At 38.7% G+C, this 25230-nt stretch overlaps 1 protein-coding gene across 2 annotated transcripts; it reads right to left on the bottom strand.

The window, feature by feature from the left end:
* Positions 1–3321: 3321 nt before the first annotated feature.
* On the bottom strand, positions 3322–24770 carry HSPH1 (heat shock 105kDa/110kDa protein 1). 2 transcript variants are annotated; one of them, XM_010131577.1, is made up of 17 exons: positions 24720–24770; positions 21337–21477; positions 19488–19610; positions 18619–18718; positions 15821–15954; positions 15086–15330; positions 13942–14170; positions 12940–13046; positions 11500–11633; positions 9111–9316; positions 8167–8298; positions 7300–7437; positions 6746–6871; positions 6116–6223; positions 5900–6019; positions 4630–4791; positions 3322–4183 (listed from the first exon to the last, which is right to left on the bottom strand). In XM_010131577.1, exons 2-17 carry the CDS (start codon positions 21361–21363, stop codon positions 3983–3985), a joined length of 2292 nt encoding a protein of 763 aa, XP_010129879.1. In that variant the 5' UTR covers positions 21364–21477; positions 24720–24770; the 3' UTR covers positions 3322–3982. The 2 variants fall into 2 exon arrangements, with proteins under 2 accessions (XP_010129879.1, XP_010129881.1); XM_010131579.1 differs by lacking the exon at positions 8167–8298.
* Positions 24771–25230: the final 460 nt, after the last annotated feature.

Genomic DNA, 25230 nt, shown 5'->3' on the forward strand with positions numbered 1-25230 from the left:
CCTGCCTGCCCCCCCCGGATCGCTCGTCGAGGTCCCGGGCAGCGGCACGCAGGACCCGAGTCCTCCCAAGAACCGACCTGCCGACCGGCCAGGCCGAGAGCAGCCCGAGACCAAGCCGAGGCCTGAGGAATCACAGACTGGGAACTGTCGCTTGCCCTGAGTTTTCATCTAGATTCAGACGTGATAACTAAACTCTTTCAGCTATTTCATGCCAAAGGTTTTTTCCTCCTGAGTTTTCTCCGTCTGCAGGGCGTGCGGGGGCTTTTCCCCCCCCTTCGCTGCGGAGAGAATTTTACTCTCCACCTGGGAAGCAGCCGCAGAGCGGCCGGGCAAAAGCTTCTACTCCCACCTCGTTACTTGGCTGCCGGCCCAGAGATTGACCTTGAACAGCCTGCTGCAGAACTTTATTTATCCAAGTCCTCCCTTCTCCATTTTTTTTCCCCTTAGGTTGTAACTATATGCATATACGTTCATAGAATATAGTCATGCATGAACTTATTGTTTATTAAAAGTTTGTTTCAGTTTCTGAACGCAAACCGAGGTGTGAATTTCTTCCTTCCCCTTTTTAAAATCCTTCTGCCTCTAATAAGGCAGACGGAATCATTACGGTAATTCAAGGGGTGGGTACCTCGGACCCTCGACCCGTAACAGCCTATTACACTTTTCTAAAACAAAAAACCCTGAAAATTTTATGTTTAAAACCTGTTTTCTTCTATGCAGTTTTGTCTCCCTCACCGCTTGCAAAAGTCAGCTGTCTGCAAGTTATCTGAATTAACATCCACTAAAATCAATACCAGTTTGGGGGATTGATCAAAGTCCATGGAACAGGTAACATCTGACCTGGAAGACTACACAAACATGTACATATTTTTGGAATATTTTTCAAAGAGCTGTGCTGTGGCTTAAATTGGAGAGACACAAAACACAAAAATGTACCTGTAGGACACAACTATTATCTGCACCAGAGCAGCAGATACCCTGGTAATCAGGTGCTCAGTTGTGACAGAGAAGTTAAAACCTCCACTCCAACTCAGTAACTCACCTGTCAGTCCAGTATCTTCATCTGCAGAGTTAAGAGAAGCACTAGTCCTAGTCCACCTGAATAACGAGCCAAGAGCCAAAGATCAGTCAGAACAATGCCTCAAGTCTCTCCTTCCTTTACAGCTTGTTTAAAAGAGTGACTTTTCTTCTGTTTGAGCTTTCTGTCATGTGTATGTTGTGAACCTACTTTCTGCTTCTCTCTCCAGAAGTTAACTGAAGACTTCCTGCCAGCTTTACATCTGGTATTACCACGAGCTTTGAGACATGCTTTAAGTGCACCATTTTGTTTCCATCACTTATTTCACTGGAGGAGGCAAAGTGCAGGTATTGGAGTCCTTGCCTGTTGCACAAAGAAAAGCCGCTGCCTGTGGACAGACCTCAGGCACAGGCTTCCCTCTGTGAGCTTGGGTTGCTGGTGTGAGTTGAGGACTTGCAGGACAGAAGATCCTCCTTCTAGCACTAGGTGAATGGGCAGGCTTTGTGCATCTATCAGTATTTCATAGGGAACCCTGGGGTGTTTCCAGGAGGCAGGAATTTGGCCAAAGGTCCTGGGGGTGGAGAAGGAGGGAAAGTAAACGTGTGAAGAGGTGCACAAGGACTCATCTCAGCATGAAGGAAACCGTCATTCTGAACATCCTCACCTCCCTGTGACTGATGCTGAGATCAGAAGCAGAAACACACACACATGATTTTCATGCGTCTGGTAAAATGTAAATTAAGAAAGTAAGAAATTCATTAAATTAGGTGGTGGGAAGGAAAAGTTAAACCACTGCTTTCTGCTTTCATTTTTCAACCTCTCAGATTAAAGTACAAGCAATGTAAGAATGTAAGTAAGACAATCCTGAGGCATCAATCATTTATCACACCATTAGCTGCTATGAAATAGTTAATGTTCCAGAAATCTAAAAAAAAAAAAAAAAACCCACAACCCAGATTTGTCTGTTCTCAGTACAGACTTTTTACGAAGGTTCATTAGAGGAAAATTAGAGCAGTACAGACTATAGAGGTAACTGAACACATGACAACCCATCACTCCAGGACCAGCAAAGCTTCTTTGTGTAGATTTAGGACCAGATGTTCTGACAGAATTCTACTTTAAATGTCTCTACAAAAGTTCTCTCTGATCAGGCTAAGCCTCCTGCTATGCCATCCTACTGTAAGTTCATGTCTTTTATGGTGCTAGAACCATAACTTCCATTTCAGCAATAATCTAAGCAAGCAGTAGTCTGTTACAAAAACTTAACCCTTGATGCTACTGCTCTGCTGGTACCAACACAGAACTACTTTTCTACACTCCAATCATGGTTTTGAACTGTGGTTTGGCTTCCTATTCTTTAGCTCTATGAAAAGGATGGGGAACCATCAAAGTATTCCTAAGTGTTGCCTGCTGTACACAATTGTCCAATGGATCAGCAGAGGTGAAGAACAGGCAGCCAAAAGCTGCCAGTAACAGGGATCTGCATTTTGATAATGTAGCTGCTTATAGGCAGTGCAGAAAACCGGTCACTACTGTAGGAAGCTACACACACTGTAGTATAGCTCTTGCCTCTGGCTGTGAGAAAACTCAGGGTGCTGCTAAAAGCATCAGCTAGTAGGAAAAAAAACCACAAACAAAACACCACACTTGCCATAAGTAAGATTTAGTTGGCCCTGGAACAAAAAAAATCAGTCCTCTCACCTGTATTCCCTCTTTAGCAGCTCCAGTACTTTATCTTTTCTCGTTTTGGTTTTGTTGTTGCAGACAAAATAATGCTGGAGCCATACTGACTCCTTAAAAAAAAACAAAATAAGCTTCTTCAATAGACTACAGAGATTTACTTGAAAGAAATTCTTAATTTTTAAAAACTTTACAAGGTCTAACCAGAGCCCCTTGCTCAGCAGAACGGGCTGAAATCTCATTTTACCATTTCAGTTAGTCTGTAACAAAAGGCAGCAGAGCCTAGGCAAAGTACTCAATCAGATTTTAACACCTTACTCTGAACTGCTGTCTCTAAGCTACAGGGTTCTGTGTGTAACACATTTAGTCCTATGCCTTAACATCTGAAGTTTCCAGGTTCTTTCAGGTGTGTGCAACCCCTGGGGCAAAGAGAAGAAAGAGGCATAACTCATTAAGCAACTGAGTTATTTTCAGCTCGCTGCACAACTGTTCTGGGCTAAATGTGAGAGTTTTAAGCCTTTTTGACTCTCATGCACAAGAACACAAAGCAACAGCTTGTCACAAACTGAAAAGGGCAACACACCAGAAGTACTGAAAACAGCTAAACCCAAGAAGTCAGGAGATACCAGTAATATGAACTTTATTTTAAAGCTCATTAAAAAGCTTCACAATAACACTAACAGAATTAGCATTTCCTTCGTTTTATGTACCACACATGAAAAATGTATTGTTTAGCAAGAGATGAAACATAAGCGTTTCTGCATGCTACTAACACATTTCACCATCTTATAAGTGCTTTGGACTGCCATAATCAAAAACCTCAGTACAGAAGGATTTCTTCTGGAAAGTCCTTATGAGCGGGACAGACACTGGCTTTTTATTGACATACCAATTTGATTACCAGACAAAAGAAAACTACCTTGGCATCTACAAATGCCTACGAAGGTTTCAAGTACAACCTTTTGAAGGAGCAGTATATTTCAGAGCAAGGGCTTCTTTTCATCTTTAGTGATGCAAATGGTTGAATACTGCACAGAAGCTTAGTATGAACTCACAATTCCACAGGAATCTGAAAGTTACCAAGGCAATTTTCCTTTTAAGATAGGCAGGACCAACACCATTACTATTCTTCCTCCCATAATACAACATATCCTAGACATGTCTTAAGAAAAAAATATAAATAGTTCCCACCAATGCATTCCCACCCTCCCATCACATACAACAGCAAAAATATTTTCTGTCATGGGATGAAACAACTTGCTAACTTGCTGCAAGTGCAGTGGTTTAGTCCAAGTCCATGCTAATGGTGTTTTGATCACCCGGATGACATTCGCCATTTTGTTGAGGCATTTCAGCATTTTTGTCATCTTCTCCCATGTCTTCAGCTTTATAATCACTCCGTTCATTTAATGGGTTTTCCTCCTTAGGAGAGTCAACTTTTGGTTTTGGCTGTGTCACCACAGGCTCACAGACATTGTTTAACTCCTAAAAGGCAAGGAAAAGATGTGCTCAGTATTGGTATTAAGGACCCACCAGCTTCACTAGTGTGAAGAGTTCTGTGCCCAAAAGACTGAAACTTGCTCTGTATTTGTTTCTGAGATAAATTAACTGGTCTACATTCTGTGAGCAAAATTCTTCAAGGTAGTATTTTGGATTTCACTTTTTTTCCAAAACTACTTCATGCCTACCAGTAACGCTGGAAAAACAAGCTGAGTTTTTAAGGTGACTGAAAGACAAAACGTCAATAAGCACCACAGCATTGTATACAGGATAGTACAGTTCCTTTGCTTTCCTCTGAATCTCCTGTCCATACTTTCTAAACACCTTTTAAGAACGCTGGAGCGGTCAGATGAAATTGGTGGAAAGAAAGGGGGACAGATACACATCACAGCTTTAGCTCTAGCCTCTAGAATTAATTTTATAGTACTTACCTGTAGCTTTGCCTTAATTTCACTTGAATGCACAGCCGGATCCTGATCTAAGCTCTTCTTAGCCTGTGCACTCACAGCATTGTTCATCCACTCTACCACTTCACTAACACACTTCTCTACTTTCATCATTTCCATTTCATCAATATGGATGTATTTCTCATCCTGCCCAAATACAAATGTTTTGTATTAGTTAAAGTTTACTGTCATCAAGTTATGCCAACAAGACTGTCCCCATTATTTACAATTTATAATCTCTACTTATATCCAAAATAAGAGTTGGCAACAAGCCAGATTGGTTACAGCAAGATAGAAATAAAGCTTCCTTTGCCCAGCAATCAAACAAGAAACCTAGTTCAGAGGAAACAGAAGCCTCACAAATAGGTCACAAAATACAACATTAACAGGGATTATTAAAAAACATCCCCTCCCCCTGGAAAGTTTTACATTGGCCCAAGATAGTTTAGACAGCACAATCCTGATGTACACAGAAAGGGAAAGGATCAGAGCTGTTCAACTAAGGAGCTCTCCCTACAATGCCAGTTACACAATTAACTGGTATGAGAAGGACACACCCAGCAACACAACCTACAATTTTAGTTATGAATTCTAAATATGGATTCAAGTCTTAATGTACTATTTCCAGTGATGCTAGTTATTTCAAGACTCTAATACTACTAAATGACTTAATGACAGTTTTGTAATCAATAGCTAGAGGACATTGTTTCTAACGGAAGTCTCAACCTCGAACAGAATTAGTGTTCTGAGATGCCCTATTAAAACTCATTAAGTTGAAACCCAAGGAGCACATTTTCAAAGGTAGAAATGCTTATCAAAAAAGTACTCTTCAATTACTAATGGCAAAAAAACCCCACTGAACACCCATATGTAACAAAGCTGTATTTTTAGTTTATCCTGAGTAGCTTTTACACTAATGCTTCTCACCATGGCACAATTCTTGTTCCCTAAAGAACTGGAAGAAGAATACATTTCTAAAAGAGTCAGATTAGCTTTTAAAAGGTCAAGAATCAGACCACAGTCTAACTCTCATTCTTTATAATAATGTCCTTTTTGGCCTGAAAACATCCAGAAGAATCAAGCAACTGAAGATACGACACACTGTGTGAGATTTTTTTTTGAGTACTGGGAAACATGCTGTGACCTTTAACAGTAGATTGCAGCTCATCTGAAAGCTAATTTGAAGCCTCTGCCAGCTGATGAGCCTCAGCAAAACACTACGTGGTACAAAGAAAGGTACTCTGAGGCCACTTACTTGATTCCTGAATTCCCCAGCAATTGTAGCATAATACTGGAGCCTGCATCCCAATTCTTCTAACAGCTTTGGTCGTTCTTCTGCTTCTTGATAGCGCATTTCAATTGGAGTACCTAATTTCTAGAAAAAGCAATTCCTGTGTGTTATATGATTCATTAACATTGTTTTGTGTGATGTTTTAGAAGTTTTGCATTTTGGGCATACTAACAGACCTACCTTTAAATCCTCTAACTTGTCTACATACACCTGCTTAGCTTCATCCTCACCCTCTTCATACAGCCAGCCCTCTGTCTCTGTTAGGAGTGCTGAGAATCCCTGCAGATCCTGTGTCAATAAAATTCAACGTGTCAAACAACAAACTATGCACCAGTTGACTGTGTTTGTCCTACAGTAACAAGACACTGCTAATTCTTAGTCTCCTGCATTTAAAAAAAAAAAAAAAAAAAAAAAAAATCACATTTCTACTGTAGCTTTTGCCTGATTAACTCACTTAAACCACAGCTTCTGAACTGAGAAACACACATATCTTCCGCACAGGTAGCAATGCCTGGGGTGTGGCTTTAATTTGTGTTTTCAGTTATGAAAAACAGCAACATAGCTTTCTCTTCTAATCACCAACTTTATTTGGAAACAAAAAAACTTTACTCCATTTGTGACAAAGTTTATTTTCAGAGGTATATACTACTGGCTAAGCTTGAACTGAATTCTGGATCCCAGCCAGTCCCAGCCATCATTCAGATGAGTTACGGTTTTTAGCCGTTTCCAGCTGTGAGAAAGCTTGACCAAGGCACAAAACAGTTGTTTGGTATCAGTATTTTCAGATAAGATCCTGAAACCCTAACCTACCTTTTCACAAACAAATTTTTCATATGGTCCAGACAACTTGTCCCTGAACTCGTACACATACTCCTCCACTGCGTTCTTTGCATCATTTCTTTCTTTCTCCAGTTTATCTTGCATAATCATCTTCCCCTGTGCAACCACAGAAAATTGTTTAATTAAAAAATATCCACATTCAAACATCATTTTATAAAGCACAGCTCCTGCAAAACACAGTAATGTGCCAGAGGCTTTGGCTCACCTAACTGCTGGAATTCTCACTGCTACACAGTGGACTCACCTGAATAAATGGGTTGCACTTCTCTAGATTACAACAGCTTGAGCCAATCTGTGATGCCATTCCATGGATCAGTGCTCTGATACTATTACTATAAACAACACTTCAATCTGTCTGATTAACATTCATCAGTTGTGTTAAAGTTGGAGTGTATATTAGCTAACTGTAAATTATTTGAACCCACACTCTAAGGTTAACAGTAAAAGATCAGAGGTTGCCTTAAAAAGCAGGTGAATGGTTAATAATTACAATCAGGAAAGCAGCCTAAGCCATACTAACTCACCTCTGTTTCAATATACATATTAAGGAGATCTTTTCCTAACTGCCAAACCAAGTTAGCTTCAATAGGTAGTTCCACATTCTTCACTTTTATCTTGGGTTTTTTAGCTTCTGGGGGCTGATCACTTTTCTTCTCATTTGTCTGAGTTGGAGAGAAGAAAAATAAGATAATTTTCCTGACTTTCTTCTGATGAAGTAGCACTACGATGAAAGAAACATTTACAGAAAGAACATGCAGAGATTTTCTGTATTCTTTCAGAATCTTCAACATACATTTATGAAGCACTTTCCTTTCAGGGATTCCACTTCCTATCCTAGTCTCCTTACAGTCTATTTCATGGACAGTAAGAACTGAGCTACAGGAAGGACATTTCTCAGGCAGATGGTGTACTTGCAGGTTTTCCAGAAGTGGTCATTTGTAGCTTAGCACTTCACTAGTGATGCTGACAGTTCTAAGATTTTAACCCAAAACACGTTTCATCTTATAGAGATGAAAGAGCACATGACTACCAATATCATGCAGGTGTACTTTTTTCACAAATTATTTCCCCTCAGGTTTATAAACTGCTGATCCCAACTTCTCTCAGCAGGTCTAATAACTTGACCTCTAACAGCTGCTCAACAAACTGAAGGGTCTGCAACTCAAACAGATTAGCTGTACAACTCTGCATAAAGACCAGGAAGTGGTAGAGAGAGACTTCTTTTGCAAACTCTGTACAAAAATTATCATGAGATGTTATTTTTCTGCAATAGAAAAGGTAAAAAAAAGGTTCCAAGCATCAAGTTCCTTACTTTTTTCCTGAAATATGACACCATTTTAAAAGCCACCATTACAGAGCATAACATTTTCAAGAGTTAAAGGGTCACTCACTTTCTTGACATCTGGGGTTTTGTTTTCTTCAGAGGGAGGTTCTGATGAAGGGGGAGACTGTGACGTTTGCTGACCATCAGTTTGTACCTGGGACTGTGTTCCAGCCTCACTGTTCTCTTGCTGGATATTTTTCTGAAATGAAAGCCCAGGCACAAAGGATGTAGAAGGCATGTGCACTTGTACTTAATAAAAGTTATAGGGCACTTCACTTCAAGCACATACTGTACAAAGTGCCCTACAAAACACTCTGTGCACATGCAGAAACACACACGCTTGAACTAGCGGAGACACAGACTAGGTCCAAGTTCAGAAGGATCTCATGAAAAGGCTACCAGTGCCAGGCTGCAGCACAATACTCCTGTGCGTGTGTGCACATGCTACCACTTTCTCTTACATAAAGCGGCTTTTTAATTTACTGAGTCATAGCTTTTAAGGTTTTTTCCCCCCTCAGAAAACTATTAAAACATCAAGTACACCATAACAATGCTGCATTATACCCCAGTGCTCCCCTCCCCTTCAATGCTGTAGGAAACAAGCCAGCCTTCCCTTTCACAAAAAGTTTCAAAAAAATCTTTACTAGTACATAGGATTACACACAAATCCTTTTAACGCAGAGTATGGATGACTAATAATCCAAACCCAGTTTTCAGATTAGGAACAGTCTGATAACTATGGCTGTGAACAACCTCACCCTCACAGAACCCACCTGCTGCTCTTTGGCACTTTGCCCAATAACTGATTTTGAAATCTGCACACTTTCAAGATAGCACAAATTTTATCCTGTTCTTATGAAAACATTTTATTTCCAACACCTCCTTCCTATGCACATCTCAAAATTAACCTCATTTCATTTCCTTAGAAGGTGGTATTTTCTTCCAGAGTATGTAAGAGCAGAACACACTTTCATCAGTAAGGACATTCACACGCAAGACAGGTCAACTTACATCACTTGATATTTCAGTCGGCCTCTGGTCCTGGGATTCCACTTCAGTCTCAACACTGACATCTTCACTCTCTTCACTTTTAACTGGTTCTACCATGGACGCAGTGGACACACTGAAAATGCCATGCGTATTGACACGGACTTTCACTTTGACTTTAGACTTCTCTCCATCTTTCTGGGCTGCCACATTCTGGATAACATACCTACCTAAAAACAAAAGAATCAATACTTTCACAGTGGAATTAAATAGGTAATATTACAGAGCCAGGGAAACACATCCCTTTTTCACAGAGAACACATTTTTCTAAGTGTTTGACGCAGCATCTGTGCTGATCTCATGGTCCCCCAAACGAAGTGAATACTACAGAAAAAACCAACCAAAAGAATGCTGACTTTTCAGCCAACTTTACATTACAAATTAAAAAGGAGAACATTTATTTTCATCATCTAGTGTAGGTTCTCCCACCACTAGTCATAGAGTAAATACAAAAAGCTCACTCTCTCTTACTTGTGCTATTTGTGATGCTATAGTGGGATGAAGGAGAACTACACAAAAGATTTAGTCTACTGCCAGTGTTAAGTGGTAGGTCTTTTTAATACGAGTAACTGCCCAGGACAGAAACAGTTCTAGAAGTCTTCTTTTCAGCTTCTAACATCCATGTAAATCTGCCATAACCTTTTACTCAAGGGCAAAATGTAATTGTTTAACTCCTGCAATACTTGAAACAAGCACTGTGAAACTAAGAAACAGACAGACAACTAGTTTAGCAGTAATTGAAGAATTAGATCTAATTGACATTAAGAGCAGATGTGTTTTTCCTGCCTACTACATGGTTCTATGTAGTAGGCCTAGATGACCTGGATATTATGATGCTTGTATAGCTGTGAAGTACAAGTTCACCAATTTCATCACAGGCTGAACATACATGTGCTCACATTCATGCAGAGCATCTCTTCATCAATAGATCTAAACCACAAGCATGCAAGCTTTTACCAGCTTACTTTACAGGCTGAAGAATGTGATCCTTCCTCTCTTGTAAATCCAATACCACCAGCATTGTGACCCGTCCTCCCTTTTGATATCTCATCAGAACTACTGACTCACTCATTAGGAGTAATTAATGATTCTGTTCTGAGTAAAGTGTTAATTGTTGAGCAAGTCAAAACCAGCCTGATTTCCAGTTCTGTTCTTATTGGTTTGAGGAAGAGCAGTTAAACACCATCTCATTTGATAAAACCAGATAAATTGATCACTCACAAATCCCACTATCTGTCTTTATCGTAAGAGTCAATATGAAAGTAAGGCTGTTCCTGTAATTACAAATAGTGCACTGGTTTTTAAGACGTATGGTAACTTTGTGACTAAGTGAAACAACCACATGATTTGCTTCAAAGTAGAGAAAATAACTGATGTTTCCTGTTAGGGTAATAGTTTTTGGTAACTTCTACTGCATTAGGTATTAGCTGAAATATTTATAATCAGATGGACATGCTTTTGCCCTATATATTCTCCCACCCATTTTAAGAATATTTATGAAATTTATCTTTAACACTACAATTCTGGTGATACTGTATTTGAAACACACTGTTAACCAAAAGCACACCTGTATTGTCAAATAGTTAGATTAACTAACTATTAACTACATTAGTCTAACTAGATTAGTAAGATTTTTTCAGAGTGGTAGAAGAAATGACAAGAAGTTGAGCTTTCTAACCAACGAGTTTTCTAATAAAACCAAGCAATTGCAATTACTTGACAGCTAGTAATAGCTTGATCTTAATTTTACAAGCAAACATACAACATTTAATTGCATGCTTAGAACTCAAGAGCAATTATTTAATTTACCTGTCTTCCCCATCACAGTCTTTTTCTAACCACAGTGTAAACTCTGTCAACCCTGTCAATGTTGTAATTTGTCAAATGAATGAAAGAGCTGCTCTTGTACGTTACTTAGACAGTTCAAAGCAATACTGCAGTCTTGCAGGTGCGACTATTTCATCTACCTGATTAAAATTTATTCAGCATTATGTCAAATCTGAACAGTATAGGAAAAAACAACTAGTAACTCAAGACAGGTTTAAGGGGTTTTTTTATATGCAACAGATATTTTTCAAGTGTTCTGCTTATCACTAAAGCGAGCTAGGAAAAGATTAAAAAAGTTAAAAACTTCTGCAGTCATAGCCCCATTCTAGTCCTGGGCATTTAGTTACAGTTTCCCCTCATTTTTTCATTGGACTGAAGCACCTCCAGAAACAAGAAAAATCAAAAACCCAAATTTAGTTACCTATGGAGTGCGAGAATTGAGTCTTTCAGATACATAAAACTAAATACATACATCATATAACCATTTCCAGGTTATACAACACCATTTCCAGGACAATTTACTTACCAATTTTTGACTCAGGATACGGGACTCCATTAGGATCAGAATAAAAAGCTTCTAACTCAAACGGACCTTTCCTATAGAACGTAAGAACCTTGGAGAAAGGTGCTGCATGATTTCTGCTGAAGACCTCATGAACCCTACAATTAAGAGAAAAATTTCACTTTCAGAGTAATTTGAGCTGAAAGGCTTTGATCTAGGGTCAGAACTCTTCAGAGAATCACCACCATGTTTTGGCACATTTACTTTTCTGAACGATTCCAAGAAAGACACTTCACTACTCTACTATAAGGAAAGAAAATTACTGTTGGTTATTACAATAGGAAATTGTCCTATTGCACTAATTTTGAGTCTCAGAAGCAAGTAAGTTTAAATGTAGGTGGCAATTCAGTGACAGACTATCAGCAAACCTCCAAAATCTGTTTCCTGCAAAGACGTTATTCTGAGCTTGGAAGCACATAATTTAAATAATAATTTGCACCCTTCCTCAGTTAGCCTCAAAAGGCTAATTATAGCCTTTCTAATTCTTTACTCATTTATAAGTTCTGTGGCTCAGTTGAGAACCCTGACACCAGATTATTATTCATTCCTTCACATGACAAAGAAAACCAGCTTTATTTTATGTTCTTCCTCTAGGGTATGTCCACTATTACGCCAGCCTGATTTTAATTTCCAACTAAATTTTGTCTCCTAACTATGGAAGCATCTCATCTAATAACCTAAATTAAGAAAATAAGAGCTTCACCTAGACTGTGAACCCACAGGTTGCTCTCAGAAGCACAAGACAGAACAATTAGATTCTGCAAATCCACAGAAGACAAAGAGGCTGAATTATGGAAGACTATCAGAAAGGTATGAACACGTCCTTCTAGAACTTTGAACTTCCCAAAAGTTAAACTTAGAACTCTTTATGTCCTAGACAGCAACTGCATTTCCCACAGGCATGGCAAAGGTCAGAGTCTTAACATACCACAACTGCAAGAAAATTTTCTTATGAAACCCTATGAGTTAAATTCTTCCTTTTGTTTTCAGCCAGACAAATACCATCCATGTAAGCTCACAATATTTACATAGTGAAAAATGGTCCTTCTAAAGCTAGACTCCAGATAGGAAGACCTTGAGTACAAAAACCCAGGAAGGAAAGTAGGATCATGATCCAGCAGTTATTCCTTTTGTATTCTAGAACCTGACAACCAGAACAAGACAAGATATTGGTTTGTAGCTCATTAATTCACATTTTTTAGTCTCGATTTTTTGACATATGAGTAGTTATGGTTAAAATTTCAATGCATGCCTCTACACAACCTCTACTGTCAATCATCTCTGGTACATGGCCTATGGGTTTTCTGCATCATAATGCCAAGATCGTGATTTAAGTGCAAGCAAGAACATTACCCTTGAATTTGAAGCCCAAAAGCTTCACCAACTGTAGTCTGAGCTACATACCCTTCAGTGTCCTCAGCTTCTGTGTTCCACAACAGAGATATTGGGAATGGCGTAGCATCTGTCACAGAGAACTCTCTCACTTTAAAGGCTGGAGAAAGAATTGCACACTAAACAGAAAACAGACATGCATTACAGTTGGTTGACTGCAACTGCCCCCAAGACAGCTAACCATCTTCAAACCAGAAATGACAACTGTGTTGACTTCACTCAGAGCTAGGAAAATTGCTTGATTTCAACAGAGTGTAAGAAAAAAAAAAATCTCATACTCATTGGGTTAGCAAGACTTTTGGCCTTATTCTTACTGTAGCTTATGAAAAAAATGTAACAGCCTAAACAAATGCCAGGACTTGAAAGAATGCAAGTGCTGTATTACATAGCCCTAAAAGAAGTGGTGTTTATCTTACAGATCTTGCTTCTTTCCCTGGAGACAATTGTTAGCAACAGAAAGCAATTAGAGAGATGGGGTAAAGAAACAAGTCAAAGAATAAAGGATGAAATAAGAGAGCAAGTAAAGGAGAAAAGGAAGAAGCAGAATGAGTGGTTTGCTTGTAAAATATAATTCACTTGTTGGAAACTGTAAAAATGAGGGCAAGAAAGAATAAAAGTCTGTTTTATATTGATGGAAAGCTGGATACCAGAAGACACTAACTGACAGTGTTCTGAGCTCTCCACAGATACTTCTTACACACTTTATTAAAAATATTTCTTCCCTCAGCTTAACTTTTTCATCATTAAAGATCCCTTAGATCCTGTTCTTTCGAAGAGGAGCAGACTGCTTACAGAATACACCCAGCATCAGCACTTCCAGTAAAGTACTGCACAACCGAGGAGTATTCTGGACTTTTAAAACAGCTAGTCCCATAAAGAACCCCAGTGAACATGCATGTTCCCTTGCATACTTCAGAATGGGCCACTTCTGCCATTTCTCAAATGCTTGGCTGATTCTCCAAAGTGCTCTCAAGAAATGTAACTTAAATTTATCAAGTATTGCCAGTACTATACCTGCAGAGCACAGCCCCTAGCTATGGCTTCATCTGCATTCAGCGTTGTACTGACATCCTTGCCAAAGAATTTAGCAATCCTCTCTTTGACAGCAGGAAGGCGGGTTGCACCTCCCACAATCTCTACAGCAGTTACATCTTCCACTTTCAGTTGTGTTTGATCCATTAATGAAAGCAGAGGCACCTCTATCCTTTGCAGCAGGTCAGCACACAGTTCTTCAAATTGTGACCTAAGGAAAGAAATTGCATTAACCAAAGAATGTCTGTTCCATCACTAAGATTTCCCGGTATGCTTGTTTCCAAACTGATGTTGACCAGGTTAGTTAACTACACTGCAAAGAGACTTAAAGCTAAACCCCTGTAAGTAGGCTGAAGTTAAAACCATGAAAGAGGTACTACATGAACAGCTACTTAACAGATTTCCTTATGCAGCTAGTGATGTAGTTAAGCAAGTTAAAGGTATTGTTTGGGCAGGTGCTATGTATTTTCCTCTCACAGAGGAAAAATCAGAATACAAAAGGCACTGATACTTCCTTTACAATGAAAATTTGTTGCCTAAATACTGGAGGGAAGAAAAAAAAAAAAACAAACCCCACCACTCTTGGCAGTAGTTACAGGACTAACAGTGAATACAAGTTATGTCTGTGACCGTGTAAGAGACAAAAACACCCAGACTTCATTTACACTCAAGCCGTATCAAGTCATCCCTCCTAAACACCACTTTTGTCTTCCATTTCTGTGCCAATATCCACAGTACAGTATGAAGAGAAGAAATGAACAAAACTTCATTGTTGCTATCTTAAGAACAGCATGGGATTTAAGTTACCTAAAATATGCAGAAGGCCTAAATATGCAGCCAGGTCCCCTGGGTCTATTTGCATGCATCAATCCACAGTTTTAAGAATGTGTTATTCTACAGAGAGAACCCAAGCTTCTTATGCATGCATTATTACACCGAAACATTGTTCAGGTAGCTGAACATTACATTTCACAGACTTAGTTATTCTGGCATTACGAAAATGCCACAGCTATTCAGCACTTGCACTTAACTGTACTAAAATTTAAGTTCTTTTAAACGTGGAAAGACACACGTATTTAAGAAATAACGACCAGCAAAGCAACTGTCTGTCTTGTACAGAACTCACCTGTTCATTTTTCCAGATACATCAGTATCATTCATGAAACACTCAATATTCAGGGGAATGTCTGTGCTATTTGAGCTCATTAGTTTCTTCAGCTTCTCACATTCCTGATACAGACGAAGAAGAGCTCGAACTTTTGTTTTTGGGTCCAGTTTGTACTTTGCTTTTATTTCTGCACAAAAGTAATCGACTAGCTTTCCATCAAAGTTTCTTCCACCTAGGAAAGGGTCAAATGCTGTGCCAAGTACCTGGTTTGAAAGAACACAATTATTTCACCTTGCACTCAGCAAAAGCCAAACAGAATAGCAGTCTTCCAGCATCAGCAAGCCTTTGCTTCAGAAAAGGTTGTGGACAAGTTAGCCTATCCTCCAATGCACAGGCTTAAGTACTTCCATCAACCTCATCAGCCAAAAATTGCTCTTCACTTTAACAGTGAAAGTAAGACCAAGTAACTATCTGACAATTCTAAACATTCACAATTTTTATCCATACATACGCTCATTTAGGTAAACTAAATGATAGCAGTTGTATGTCTTGCACAGGTATAGTGCAAGGGATTCACAGCCTCTATTTGAAACCATCCTAATGAAATGAAGGACACTGATAAAAAACTTCACCTTTTGACTTGTTGCCATTTCCCATGCATTAAATTATTTCAGAATTTTAAAAACAAGGCAAGTTTACAGGCTATTTCATTCTAATGTCTCATTAACCCTTTTAATTGTTTAATCTTAGTACCTTTAATTTACTCTTGTTGAATGCACAGGCTGACACTTGAAATGCAGAATGTCCCATATCAACAAACACAACTATCCGTGGCTTCTCTTCAAGAGCTGGAAGGTCTTGTTTATAAATTCCATAATTCAGAGCCACTGCAAAACAAGTGACAGATATCATCAACGCAATCTCTAGCAACTCTTCAATCACATACAATCACAACTTGTGAAGATCAAGCTGTAGGATCAAAAGCAGCAAGACAAATCCAGATACGCATCTATGCAAGGTCTCACCTACATGGAAGCTTTATTCTATTAACAAATGTTGCAGGATCTGAGGAGCAAAACATCCTTTCTCAGTCATGTTTAAGCATGCAAAACTAAGAAGCAACAACCCTGTTTGGGGGTTTGCTACTTCAATCTGTTTGTTAACAACTCTGTCAACTCTGTGTTAATACAGAGTATCTTTACAATAAAACCCAAATTCAGTTTTTATTTACAAGGAGTATCTCCCAGGCCTGAAGGTTTTATTGGAGAATGGTATAAGTGGTCAGCAGAGGCTGCAAAAGGGAAGAATCTCAGTCAGGGAACAGTTTGTGAAGTGCATCAAAAGTGTAAAGTAGAAGCCAGTGGGCCACATACACAGGATGAGGTCAAAGGACAGAACACAGTCTGCAAGACTGCACAGCAGCATTCCTTCTGGATGCACAGCAGCATCAAAGCTAGACAAGAGAATGATGCAGTAATTGAAAATAAATAAAACCCTAGAGAGCCTTGGCTACATGGTTTCATAGGAAACTCTGAGATTTTGGCATGAGATAGAATGTGCAAGAATGTACATTTGTGTACGATGAAAAAATCCCAAAATGAAGGTAACAGCCAGGACACTAGACAGATTCAGGGAAGAGAATCAGACAAGGTGGTAAGAAAGGACAGGAATACATGCTCTGAAGACCAGTGTTTTATAGCCACACTGATTCTCTTGCTTTAGGAGAAAGGGACACCAACTCCCTCTCTCTCACATCACAAGCAGTAGTTCCAGACCATCTGGAACAAGGACAGCCAAGCTTCCCACTGATCAGACACTTGAGATTTATGGATTCTGGTATCTAATAAAGCTCCCCTGCAGTTGGTACACTCATTCTCATCTGTACGGATTCTTTGGAATCTATAAAAACCCAATACCAGCACTCATTAATCCCTCCCACAAGCAGACATTAAAAGGGGGTTAATTAAAACCAGAAACTATTCATGTAATACATCCTCAAGATCCAGATTTGACTGTTTATTGGTCTGTTAATTCACATCACATTTGTATTTCTGATCAGATTGAACACATTGCCCTTGTTTCCAAGCTAAAAATACATTTATTAGCAAAATGTGATAAATCACAGCATAATTTGCCTTTCACTAAACAAAAAAAACCAAGCCCACTTATTTTTGTTTTCTGCCTTACTATACCTCAGGACCCTTCCCCGAAGATATAATCAAAGATTATTACATTTAAAATATTAGAAAAAAAAGGATAGCACTTATTAGCCTCGCAAGGTAAAGAAAAGCCAGACAGAAATGCTAAGCTCTACTCTAACAGAAAGGCTGCTGGTGCTGCTAAGGGGATGAAAGAGCCATCTGCTTTTCTATGGGACTGTTCATCCCAATGGCAAAGCCTCCAAAGATCCTTGCAAAAACGTCCTGAAAAGCTCTCAAGGTTCTTGCATGGCCAAAGACCGACCTGATCTGTTCAGCAAAACAAAAAGGAAGTGACTGCCTTTTTTGGCAAGGCCATTAGTTGGCTTTTGTCACACCACTGTGAGAAGTCATCTCTGTGTCAGGTGTGAAGGAATACTTTTGCTTCAATACAGAAAGGGGTTGGAAAGACACTTTTTTTTTTTACTGCTAAGGTTGGAAAACACTCTTATTTTTGAATGATAAATTTTATATCCATAAAGAAAAAAGATTTCCTAAGAAACATTTTGAAAATGAAGTCCGAGGGTTAAAAACAGAGGGTTGGACATTCATACTTCTTCCTCTCTCCACAGCCATCCTAGAGATGTAGAAGCCCTTAACTCAAAGGAATCCAGGCACACAGACTAAGTGTACCCACTGTGGGGTCCACACTCACCCAGATCAAGAATTCATACTACCACATGTTCTCTGCAGCTCTCTTTTCTATATAAACAAAGAATTAAGCTAAAGCTAGAGGACAGAAACACACATCTATGGCCTTTGCAGTGATACTGTCAGATTTGCTCCTCATTTGGTGCAAATACATAGCGTTCAATGTAAAGATCATAATACTGATGAAACATTCACTAGAAATTCTATACATGATCACGTAGATACTCATCTGAAAATTATTCTGGAAAAACGCTTTAAGATACCACTCCATCAATGTATATTTAATAATTGCTTTACTCCATTAAACAATAAAATACAAATTCAGCTGGTGTGCACCAAATACGCTTGTGTGGAACATTCTCCCAAAGTAAACTCCTACCTACTTATCTTACTAGTGTGGGCAGTAGGATCAGAAAAATAATTGTCTTTTTGTACAGACCACTGCTTCTCAACCCTTCCCCCAGAAAACAAGTACTAGTTATTATGCCTCAAGGAGATAACTATCATTACAGCTTCATCTCTTCAACCCCTTCACACAGAAGACATTAAAACAAAAGACTGTAAATCAAGAGAAAAGCAACAGGTTTTTAGAACATTTATGTCTCATGACCGATTTTTCAAGTCGGCCCTGTTTCTGAAAGTAACTAAATGCATCCCGCTCACACCTTTCATTTGCAGAAACTGGTATTTTAGCCTACTTACCTGCTGTCATGTCATTCATTAATCTAAGACAATTTAATCCAACAATCTGAGCTGCATCCAGAAGAGACCTCCTTTCCGCATCTGTGAAAAATGATGGAACCTGAAGAAAGCAGGTGAGAATGGGAAGTTCATTTCCAGAAAATGAAAAAATGAAAACCTGTTTTGGCCAAAATTATTTTGGGCAAGAAGTGGTAAAATAATCTGAAGGATTATGTTCTTGAAAATTTGCTACAATGCATCAGCATTGGACAGTGACCTCTGATGTCCTCAGGGACAGAAACTACATCATCAGAATACACGAACTTTCCGGGTATTGACTGGAGAACAAACTCTTCTAATAACAGAAGTAAATATGCCTAGATGCAACATAAGACCAGCTTGTTCAAAGAGTCATTTAGAACAGAGGTAGATGTATTTTATATTCAGATGTATTTATATGCACTGGAATGACTTTACCTGAAGTAATTTCCTCTGCAGTAATAAACTTTAAAAAAGTTAACTTACTGAGACAATCAACATAAACAGAACAGAAACAAAGGTTTTCAGCTGCCAGTGGGCAAATTTTGGTAAACAAAGGTGACTTTAATGAATAATTAGCATGCTGCAGCAGGAAGGTATCTATATGGATCCCAGAAATGTTCCGGGTCCAAAAGCTCAGACATGCCCAAGAAAATGAGTTCATGAAGTGGGTCAGGATATGGAATATGGAAGCAGCCCTGGGATTTAAGCCAAAAGCTCTAAAGCTAGTTAGGATTAATCCCTTTGTAAGTGCTTGCACAGTCTTCTTTCTCACTCTACACGAATAGAAACGAAATGCCCTCGATAGCTGAAGTTTAAACATAACTTTCCAGTGCACTTCAATTACTTACAGAAATAACACAGTCTGTTACTGGCTTTTTCAGGTTACTCTCTGCAGTCTCCTTTAATTTAGTCAGTAACATAGCTGAAATCTGTTCCACACTGAAGATATGCTCTTCATCCATGTACATGACCTGCATAAAATAAACAGGCAAGATAATTCCATTCTTTCATCTGCAGGAAAAATTACTTAATGTTTTTTGAAACACTGTTGACTACTACTCTATCAATCATGACATGCTTAATTATTTCATTAGAGAACCTCACAATTTTATTTCCCAGTTGAGTGTCTACAGGAGCAATAATTCAGTTTTCACAGACTTAAGAGGAAGTAATTTTAAAATTGACGTAAGTCTAAAATGTTACTAAAGCTAGACATTGTTACACAGCATTATGCCAAAAAAGTAAAAAAACCTATAAATTTTGAAACTGCTGCCAACTACAAAAAGTCCAGAATTACTTGCTGACTATTTTCCTCTGACATTTTTATGCTTCTGTTCAAATATGTGAAGAGACTCTGAAAGGAATTGCTGCACAACAACAGTTCACATATGCACATAAACCAGCTAAAAGCTCCAGATGAAGCCCAGGAAAAAGTTTATTTGTTGCTCCCTTACCAAGAAATTATTATTGGATGACCATTTTCCTGTGCAATACAACACATGGCAAATATGAAGTGAAGGAGCATGTTACACCTTATTCTTGAAAACAGGACTTGCCTTTTATTCACATCAGTTCAATTTGGGGAAAAATTAAGCATTTCAATTTTAATAGAATAATTGTTCTCTAAACATCCCAGTCTTACTGAATGCTACTTACTGAATCAATTCTTAAAAAACTTCTTAACCATTGTTAAAAAGAAAAAACCTAATTTTTCTCCAATCAGCCCAAGAACAAAGAATACCAAGTAGCACTGCTCTCTCAATACTAAACCTTTTCATATAGTAAAGGACTTCTACACATGCCGTAATTAAAGGAAAACATTAATTTCTGCCTGAATTTATCCATTAACCTCACAATTCAAACATCATAAGCAAAAGCATCTCCTTTTTTGCAAAACTTGAGTACTCTTACAGTCAGAATTCCTTCCAACGTATAATCTCTCCTGTAATCTAGTCATTGCCTAGGCCTGATCTGTACTTAAGTTTTGAGTTTACCTGTTCAAGGTATGGAGCAAAGCAGCAAACTAAATGCACAGCCCTAAGATAGTGTCCTCATTAGCGAAGCAGCAGCATCTGTTGTGCCAGAAAGGCTTCATTTTTTACATACTTCTGTAAATGAATAATGTTTCTAACAGCACCTATTCTAGAAAAAGCTTATAAATCAGCAAACTCCTTGAAATGTAAGCAGGAGTCAAACCTGCAGTGTGGTACAAACCGGTTTTGAACATCTGTTGCAAGTAACTTATACCAGGCAGTCCACTAAAGACAAACACGTCACTCAATTTACAGCAATTACTCTAAAGAAGAGTTGCTACTACTTTATAAGGACTGTGTAACCACATAGCTAGACTGTTGCAATGCATTCCACACAAGAGTGACAGAAAGGTTAGTATTTTGAAGGAAAACCATATGACCTTCTAATCGTCTTAGTTTTTCTGCCAGCATGTTTGAACTGGATGTGCGATTTGACAACTGGGAAGCTCTCATTTCAGCAACTATTCGCAATTGAAACTTAATTTGCTAGTTAACATCTACTTCTTAAAGATGAAGCTACCTATTCATACAAGAGCTCTTTAACATAAAGTTAAAGAAAGCTTTTAGGGTAATTAGATGGCACCCACATTTTCATGACTAGATTCTGCAGTGTAAACTTCTACAATTTAGCTATAAAACCCAAGAAGATACACCAAACATTTACCTTTACTCCAACTCCACCATTCTTCATAGGAACCAAAGCATAGCTCAGCTTTTCTTTTTCCTTCTGAACAAAAGGATCATTAAATGCACGGCCGTGGAATCTCTTGAAGTTAGATACTGTGTTGTGGGCATGAGTAATTTGCTGTAAAGAAATACAGGACATTCAGAAATCCACTCTTAATTGACCTGCAATGTTCAGTGCTGTTCTGTGTGCCCCCAAGCATCAGTGAAGTTTTAAGACAATTGCTCACTCATCACGTTTATTTCTGTAACACCTGTAATTAGTATCTGGTACTTAATATCAGCTCATTAGCAGAAAAGACAAGATGATCAGAGATATAGATAAATACAGACCATTACATACTAAGTATTGTAAGGATTATACAAGTATCTCTAAGACCTTGAAGCAATCAGGTGAGCAGTAACAGGATCTATAGTGACCTACATCTACTACTTTAGTCACCTAATTTAGACAGAATTCAAACAAGCTATCAGAACCGCCTTCTCAAGTAGTTGCAATGCTTGTGAACAGGCACTTCACTCGAAGCTACCTCACGTCCAGCTCTTCATGTTAAACCCTATGACACTAAGCACAAACAACTTTTTCAGTTACTAAGTTTCAGGCTGATAAGTCTCCCCCATACACTTCAATACTTACTTTTTCCCCTAGCTACTTCTAATCCATGTGACTTCCCTGTTCATGTTCACCTAGCAGCCATTCAAATTCTTGCACCAGACCAAATAAGGATACAGTGCATAGGCAGGAGTAAGAAACATGAGCCTTTTTTTGAAATGTCATCTTACAGTATATGCTAAACTCCAGTGCAAGCTCCCCACAGAACCAACTGACAGAGAATGCAGTTGAGAACAGAAGTTAAACAACTAGACCAGCCCAGCAACTATTCTACTGGAGAAAAACTGTATATTTTTATAGTCCGTTGTTCCCTCCAGAATAGGTGTACACAGGCACCAGACTGCATGATAACTCAAATAACAAGCACACCAAGGAAGATTTCTAGCATTCACTACCCTCAAAGGAAACCATCGGTTTCCTACTGCATGCAAAATTTTCCATCACGGAATTTAAGAATTTAAACTATACCTTATATTGGAAAACTATGCAACAGAAAAGCTCCCTGACAAACGAGCATCAGGCCATATCCATACTACTGAACAGTAACTTTCAGAAAGCTGCATATGCAGGGAGAAAGGTGTGACACCCAAATTCCCTACTGGGAATCAGCCTTGGTTTATTCCCATCACCAAACAGTGCTCAGCAATTATTAGTAAGAGCACGAGCTAGTAGAGGCCAAAAATCATGCCAGGAACTATTCCAGTACTTTAATGCAATAAAGTATTTCAGTTTCTCTGTCCAAGACAGTTTCCCAGCACAGTTTCATTTATTTGTATAGTTGTAACTTCAGAGTAATCGAATGCTACATAATTCACAGCTGTATGGCTGAAGAACATAGAAGCAAAAATTATTACCATGCAGTGGCAGAGCAGCACTGGTAGCTTTTATAGCCTAATTTAGAATTAACCTCAGAGTCTTTTCTAAGAGAACAATCTTAAGATATTTTTAGAGTAATTGTATGCCATTAGGTCCGTAGCATGTTTTAATATCTTCCTGCTTAGTCACAATTATGAAAGCTGAGAATTACAGTCTGTTAACTAACCCTCTGTATCTCCAGTGTTACCAGACTTACCTAAAGGAAACAAATTCTCTGAAAACTTGCTCCAAAAGCAGCTGAGGCATTACAGAGCACCACTGAGTACTATGAGACCTCTCACACGTAGTCACATTGTTGAAGTTACAAGTCAAAAACTGCTGAAAAACTCCTTGTGTTTTGTGGTTTTTTTTCTGTTTGGTTGTTCAGGTTTTTGGTGGTGGGTTTTTTGTGTGTTTTGATTTTTTTTTTTAAACTAAGAAATTCATTCAAATGAAAGGGATCATTTTACTTCTTAATTTAAGTAGCTAATATAACCCAGGATCCTGAAAATATAACTCCCAACTGGTCGTGCCAAGAAACTTCTACATTTACAAAACAAATACAATTTGCATCTCAGCCAAACTGGACCACATACAGCACAAGAAATAAATGCTCTGAAATCTTTTGTCATTTTAAGCATCACATTCTTCTGGCAAAAATACTAGTTTCAACTGCTGGGACAATGAAGTATGAAAGACTCAAAGACTAGTAGTCTGAAGGCAACTGATGTCACAGGTGTTCACCAGTGCAAATACATGCTTTTAAATGCAATTCAAGAGACAGAATCTATTCCACTTCCAGCTTACTTCCTATTTTCAACAGCATTTACTAGAATAATCTAACAATTCTGAAAAACACTCAAAAGTACACAGGATTCAGATCACTTGCTGTTCTGAGTAACAACTCATTTCTACACACTGATGAATCATATTAGTTTCTGACTTGAAACAGTGGAAGCAGTCAAACAAAAGCAATACTAAAATAAAATTTAAGAAAAAACCACAGGTATATGTATTTACTTTATTACCCTAAATGTTCACCTGTAACTGAAAGTGTATGGTGTATGTGTGCTTGTGAACGTGTAACCTATTCACACTGCCTTAGCCGTTAAAAATTAAAGAGGGGACCTATTACAATGGGAAAAAAAGTGTCATTCCGTGCTCTCTCCATGGAAACCCACTGCAGTCCTCTTGCCACATGAGATCTGCACAGGCCAATGGAGGCTGCATGCTTGGTCTCCACCAGTAGCAGTTATGTAACAACCTACAATGCGATACCTAAGGATTTATTTAACCATTACATTTAGTTATTCTAAGTTTTGTCAGAATTAAGCTTTCCTTCTGAAGGAAAAAATACTTTAATGAAGAAAACATTCAATCTTTCAGAGCATCTAAAAAAACCAAACCAGAAAAACAACTAAGGGCTTAGACTTTCAAAAACACAGGCATTTACCTTTCAGTGAAATCAAAGATAGTAAGGTGCCTAAATAGCTTTAGGAAGCCGAACCAAGAGTCGCCTTTTGCACCTGATTTTAAGCAACTACACAGAGCATTTAAAATGTTTTCCTTTGAGTGCAAGGAAAATCCTGTACATACTAGCATTAGGAAAAGGAAACAGATGATCTTAAGAGATATCAGAAAAGGAACATGTTCAACTGGAAAACATTACCAATAAAAGAGAAAGCAGTAACATCCTAGCAAAAAAACCCACCCTATATTTCTCTGTAGGAAGCATGGCTACATAGTGCAGCACTTCTGAAATAAAAGGCTTGACAAGGAAAATTAAGTTGTTTGGTTTTAACTACAGCAAGACAAGTCTCTTAACACTCACTGGGACCTCAACAGGTTCCACTAGCCGATTTACTGTTAGGCACAAATGCCAGGAAATGACTTACCTGGTTTTTAGCCGAGACACCAATAGCTCTGTTTTTCGATCCAAATGAAACCACCGATCTGAAAAGAACAACGGGCTAATTAACTCAGTACTGACAATAAATGCAACGGAGGACTGCTGTGGACACATTTTCTACAGCTGCAAATAGAACACCACCGTCTTTCTGTTGAAGTGCCGCTCCTCCAGCTTGCAGCAGAGCACTACAATAAGACCTTTATCTATCTTAAGGTCTCGGCTCGAATCCAAGACTTTTCACAACGGTTCATCCAAACAGTTCAACACGATGATCACAATTAAGAGCTCACATCCAGACTATAACCTACCCAACTGTGTTTGGCTGAGAACTTTACAACTAAGTCCTGCCTTGAGCCGGAGGCTTTCTGTACCTGACCTCGGTCTAAGAGCGAACGGCCCTGGGACAGTGACAGGAGTCCACCGGACCGCAGAGAGACTGTAGGTGTGCTGTCCCCGTGTCCCATTTGAACCAGGCTGCCCCGAGGAGAGGTCACCTC

Source organism: Buceros rhinoceros, unplaced genomic scaffold (genome assembly GCF_000710305.1).
Source record: "Buceros rhinoceros silvestris isolate BGI_N320 unplaced genomic scaffold, ASM71030v1 scaffold18792, whole genome shotgun sequence".
Taxonomy (NCBI): Eukaryota; Metazoa; Chordata; class Aves; order Bucerotiformes; family Bucerotidae; genus Buceros; species Buceros rhinoceros.